The sequence below is a fragment of the Equus quagga genome, chromosome 3 (genome assembly GCF_021613505.1).
Source record: "Equus quagga isolate Etosha38 chromosome 3, UCLA_HA_Equagga_1.0, whole genome shotgun sequence".
Classification (NCBI taxonomy): Eukaryota; Metazoa; Chordata; class Mammalia; order Perissodactyla; family Equidae; genus Equus; species Equus quagga.
The window spans coordinates 151796091-151802090 of NC_060269.1; the positions used below are offsets into that span (position 1 = coordinate 151796091).

General features: G+C 59.8%; 1 protein-coding gene across 29 annotated transcripts in view; it reads right to left on the reverse strand.

Annotated features, from left to right (window-relative positions):
• The window catches only part of ABLIM2 (actin binding LIM protein family member 2), a 128491-nt gene that overhangs the window by 81280 nt on the left and 41211 nt on the right, over positions 1–6000 (reverse strand). For all 29 annotated transcript variants that reach the window (XR_006887921.1, XR_006887920.1, XR_006887919.1 and 26 more), the window contains exon 6: positions 3728–3821. Coding sequence is in view for 26 of the 29 variants with exons in the window: in XM_046656246.1 (XP_046512202.1) it covers positions 3728–3821 (94 nt within the window). In the remaining 3 variants the exon portion in view is untranslated. The remainder of the gene's footprint in view (positions 1–3727; positions 3822–6000) is intronic.

Here is a 6000-nt window from a genome sequence, read left to right on the forward strand (position 1 = left end):
AGCTCAGCCTGAGCTGAAGACGCACCGCACTTTAGCCATGAGGTATTAGGACGTGGCACAAGGCTAAAACGAGGACGAAGGCCGACGTCTACGCACTGGGAGAGGCTGAGTGGTGTGCAAAGACCAAGTGCAGGAGCCTGGGCAGTCTGCCTTCACCGTGGGCTTGGCCACCTGCTGGGGGCTGGCTGATGGCCCAGCACGTGGTCTCCCTGGGGTGGAGGCCAGCCCGACGCCAGGTGCCAGAGGGGTGGCACCAGGTGGTGCAGCTCCCTGAGAGAGGCAGGTGGCCGGGGCGGGGGCGGGGGGGAGTTGTTCCCGAATTTGGTGATGACCTGGCCAAGCTTTAGAGCCACCTGCACTTCAGAGGAGGAATATGGGTCAGAGGGACAAAGGTGAGTCAGCCAGGTAACTCAAGAGAGGAGGAGCAAGGTGCCTGGGAGACTTCTGGGAGGAGAGGTAGGCCCAGCAGGTGCCCCCACGGGAAACCCAGAAGTGTGGGCATGGAGGCCCCACAGGCAGGGAGGGGCTGTGAAGGGGCTGACAGGGGTCCCCAGCCAGGGGCCTGGAGCCTGCGGGAGGCAGGCGGAGAAGGCCCGAGTGCACCGAGGAGAGAGGCTGGTGGCTGAGAGGCAGTGGGGCGGCCGTTGGATGGAGCCCTCGGCTGCGCAGGAACAACGGGACAGCAGCGGGTAGAGGGGCCCTGATGCGAGGTTGGCAGGGTTTTTTTTTAATGGGGGAGACTTGAGCCGTTTAGAAACCTACTGGGGAGGACGCCCTTTGAGGGGGGGTGTGCACCCAGGGAGGGAAGGAGACGGCAGGGTGAGGGAGGGGTCTGGACCAAGCACAGGCAGGGGCCATGGGTGGGAGGGACAGCGCCTTTATCAGAAAGGGCAGGCGAGGGCGTAGGGGTGGCAATGGGGAGCTTCACGGTGAGCCGACGAGGACGGTCCTGAGTGACGCTGGCCCTTTCCCTCTGTCCTGTCCAAGACAAGGTCACTGTAGGGGAGCAGCCTGCAAGAGAGGGGATGATCTGGAATATCATTTGGGGGAACAGAGACAAACACGGTTTGAACTGCTGGGCTTGCAGGAGCCTCCAGAAGCTGATGCAGGGGACAGGGGGCAGACGCCCACAGAGCTGGGTTTGCAGCGAAGGGAGAGGGGTGAGGGAGCCACCAGGAGACAGGAGAGGGCCCGGGGAGGCTTCGCCCCGGGGTCCTGGGAGAGGGTGTGTGTGTAAACATCAGGCATGTTCGCCACCTGGGAAAATACCTATAAGACGTTGGGCAGACAATAGCAACACTCATCACGTGACCACTCGCACAGTCGGGTCAGGAAGATGTGAAGACCCCAATGGATGAACAGGGAAAGTCTATGAAACGTAACTGAAATGCAAGAACTAGGACTGGCTTAAAACGACGAAAAGCCCCAGCATCAGAAGGGATGGAAGAGAGGCTCGCTAAAGCGAGGTCCCGAGTCCGCACCCGTCACACTGGCCAGGACGTCATAAAGGTCACACCCGCGGGAGGAGATGGGGAATACCATACTCTGGTGATGAGAGTGTAAATTAGAATAATCTTTCTGGAAGGCGATTTAAGAGTGTTAAGAATCCTGAAAAAGTTCACAGCTGTTGGCTCGGTTTCTACATTTCTGTGAATTAATCTTAAGGAAAACTAGAGATGCAGTTGAGAAAAGATGTTCATCTCAGTGTTATTTACTGTAGTAAAAAACACCCCGAAAGCGGTGTTATGTCTGACAGTAAATGATGGACTTAAATTCCGGGGCAGGCCTACGATGGGATACGATGCAATACTGAAACATGCTGGGGGAGGGATGAGCCTCGAAAACGTTACCCTGCGAGACAGAAGGCAGACACGGAGGACCACGTATTGCATGATTCCATTTACACAAAATGCCCAGGACAGGGAAACCTAGAGACCAAAAGTCGACTGGAGGTGGCCGGGGCGCTGGGGTCCAGTGGAGTCACAGCTAAAGGGCACAGCATCTTCGTGAGGTGAGGAAGATGCTCTAAAAGGCATGATGGGGTGGCCGCATGGCTCTGTGAAGATGCCAAAAACCGCTGACACACGCTTTAAACGGGGGAATGGTGTGGTCGGTGAACTCTGCTCCAATAAAACCATTTTTAAAAAGACCCATAATACAAAAAACAAAAACATAGGAATCTGTTAAACAGGAAACGTGAGCTGAAAAAATCAGGCGTGATGTTGTACAAACAGTTTGATCCCAACTATGATTACATGCAGAGAGGAAAAAACTGGAAGGAACCAGCCAAAAAGGTGAGCTAACTAGGATCATTGATCAGTGATTTTTTTCCCCCCTCACTTGTGCTTTGCGAACTCTCTACAATCAGCGAGTGCGGAATCGCATCCTTCCTCAGAGGCCGCTCAGCAGAGGAGGGCAGAGCTCCACACAGACCCAGGACCACTCCCGCTGTGGCGCTGGCACCCCGGGTTTACCAGGAAATGAGGGGAGGGGAGTCGGGGGCAGCCTCAGGCAGCACTGATGTCTAGGGTGGGTGCAACCACCGCTTTTGCCTCCCCTGTCCCCTCCAGGCCTAGGTGACGGTGAGAGAGGGTTAGAAAGGTGGAGCTGAGGCCCGTGTAACTCTGTCCCTGTGGCTCGGATGTCAAGCGTAATTTCAAGGAAAGCAACTGGCCCTTCAATGTCCAGTTCCACTAAAGCATCCTGCACCCCCGTTACGTGCTGGCCACGAGCTGCGGGCAGGGTGGGCGGGAGTCCTTGTGGATGCAGGGAATGCCGTCCCATGCTCTACTCCCTCCTGGCTGGCTTCTCAGCTCCGGCCTCCGGTCCAGCTTAGCAGCAGCCTAAGGGAGCTCAAAAGCCTTGGTCAGCTATGGCGGCGGGGGCCCCCAGCCTCATCCCCCCACCTATCCTCCCACCCCCAGAGGCTGCTCTGCGACCTCCGCGGACAGGGCTCCCACGCCCCTCGGCCGGGTCCGGGCGCCCTCCCCTCCCAGCGCTCAGCCGCCTCCCATTCCCTGAGGTTCTCTGCCACCTGCCCTCCCCCAGGGACCACGGGCAGGCCCAGGGACAGTCCATCCTCCCGCCCCTGCACAGAGCCAAGGTAGGGCGGCCCAGCAGGGTGGGGGCTGGGCTGGGCCCCAGAATCCCGTGGTGGGGTCGACCCCGGCCGCCCCATGGGATTGATCTTACTGAACAAATGTAGAAAAACTCATAATACCTGTTATTTTCACAAAGGGACATACCCATGTGACTACCGCCCAGATCAGAAACTCAGCATCAGCACCCCACAAGTCCCCCAACCCCAGAAGTGCTGTTTGACCTCCCCCACCAGGTGACCCCTCAGCCTCCTATGGGGACACAGTCCTGCTTCCCGGGCTCACTTTAAACCCTCCGGGCCTCAGTCTCCCCATTTGGACTCAAAATGCTGGACGGAGGATCAAGTTCTCACCCTCCCCAACCCTACCTACTTGTAAAGGGCCCAGGACAGAGAGCATCACAGGGAAGCCTTCCTGGAGGAGGTGACACTCACAGAGAGGCCCTGGGAGGTGTCCTCTAGCAGAGCTGGCAGGAAGGGGGTGGCGAAGGCTCGGGGTACGGCTTCTTGCACAAACACACACGAACGTGGGGCACCCCGAGAGGCCATTTTGATCCTCTTGGGAAACCCCCAGGGGGCAGGTAGGCCCCGGGGCCCAGCGCAGGGCTTAGCTCGGGCCGCCTCACTCACCTCCAGCACGTGCCCCGTGATGTACTTCTCGCAGCCGTCGCAGCGGATGCCGAACTCGCTGTGGTAGTCGGCCTCACAGTAGGGCAGCCCGTCCCTGCAACGAGACGGGCAGTCAGGACGGGCGGGGTTCACCTAAGGGCCCCAAACCCAGCATCCCGCGCCAGGGAAAGGGACCCGGCCAAACGCCGAGACACCCGCTTCCTCCTGCCCCGAACAACAGCACCGCCGACAGACGCATTTACAGGGCGCTCGCGGGCGCCAGCGCAGTGTCCCCTGTCATCACCCAGCCCCACGAGCAACATCACCCAGACCACCCCGTTTCACAGGTGGAGAAACCGAGGGGCCCAGGGATGCGGCCGCCTGCCCAGCGGGCGAGGGAGGGGCTGGCAGCCACCTCTAGAGGCTGAGCGGAGGGAGTGACAGCCACGTCTGGGAAAGCAAAGACGTTTCCACAGGCGCAGCCCTTCCTTCCCGTTCACTCAGTGCCACGTTCAACATCTGGGGTGGGAAACGGCCTACTGAACCCTCAGGAGGCTGCCCAGGGCGTCCTGGAAAAACGGGAACCAGAAGAGGTGTGTGACAAAGGTGCCTGCGTCGGAGACCAGGCCTGAGGGGTGACATGAGGCCAGGCGGCCCATGCGGTGGTTGGGACCAGACCTCACTGGCCCAGGCGTGGCCGGGAGCTTCCTGCTCGCGGGATCACAGAGTGGCAGAGGGTCTGGCGGGCTGGAAGGAGCGGGGACCCCGCGCTGAGGCTTCCACTCTGCACCCGTGCTCCCTGCTAGACTGCCATGTGCTGGGCGCCATCTGTGGCACTGGGGACCAGTGACGGGCGAGACAGGGTCGTGGTGCTGCTCCTGGACATCGAGGCAGCCGTGGGCGAGCAGCCTAAACACTGAGCCCCAGCAAATGAGCTGTGAGGACAACAGCCAGCTTGCAGGGTGGCTGACGGCAGACGACGCAGGCACATGCCAGGTACAGCATCTGGCACAGGCCAGGAGCCCGTTCAAAGGCGACTGTTATTATTATCCAGAGGTCACCACAACAGGACAAGTGGCAGCGTGGAGGGGGCGGGGAGGCTCAGAGGCGGTGCCGAGGTTTCTGGGTGGCCACGCTCCACGTGGGGAACACGCTTGTGCTTAAATGCCACGCCCCAGCTGTGTGACCCTGGGCAAGTCACTTAACCTCTCCGGGCCTTAGCTCTCCATCAGTAAAATGGGAGACACAATAGTAAGATCTACATAAGAGAAGGTGTGGCTAGCACCTGCACAGGGTAGGCACTTGCCAATTGGTGGCTGAGGCCACTGTCATTGCTACCATGGCCGTCCCCTCGGCCCCAGGCCCAGCCCAGCAGGAGCTGGGTGTGGAGGTGACTGGAGCACCGGGGCAGCCGCTCTCCAGGGCATGTCCCTTCCCCAGCATCGTTGAACTCGCCGTGTTATTTCCAGTTTGGTTTTGATTTCATGCAGGCCAACCGAAGGGAAGACGTCTCGCACTGTGGGGAGACCCGAGTTAACGTCGCCTCTCTTCCTCAACGCCTGGGCCTTGGGTAGGTCACGCAGACACCCGGTGGGGGAGGGCCCGGTGTGGGGTGACACGGCCCTGGGCTGCAGCAGCTGCCGGGCGCCCCTCTGCCACGCTTGCAGAGAGGAAGTCCCTCCTTCGTGTGGCAGGAGGAAGACGTCAACCGGGCCTCGGGGTGCGCTCCCCATCGCCGCTGACCTCGGCCCATTATTCCGCACCAACGACAGGCAGCAAACCCAGGAGGCTCAAAGACAACGTCTCCATGGCAACACCACACGCCCTAGTCAGTTCTGGGACGGTCGTGCAGGTTGCTAAGTGCCGCGCAGCGTGGGCGAGCGCTCACCGCCAGTGAGGGCCATGATGCGGGGGCAGGCGCACTTGTTTCACTGTCAAGCGCTGTGTCAGGCGGGCTGGCGGCCTGCGAACCACTCACACTTCCCTCCACTGTGACAGAGGCAACAGCCCCCGGCCCCCGTGGCCAGAGGCTCACCCGCCTGACCAGCCTGGACAGAGGCTCACCTTGGTTTGCGGATGCTTTATTTTGACATAAATCTAGAGTCACACGTGATTGTAAGAAACAATACAGATAAACCCCACTTCCCACAACGGTGACGCTTTGCAGACTGAAAGAGTACGTCACCCAGGAAATTGAGCTGATTAGGCCCCCCAGTGTGACATGCACTCGTTCGTGTGTCCTGTGTGTATACATGTGTGCACGTGCTTGTGTATGTGTGAATGCCTGTGTGTGT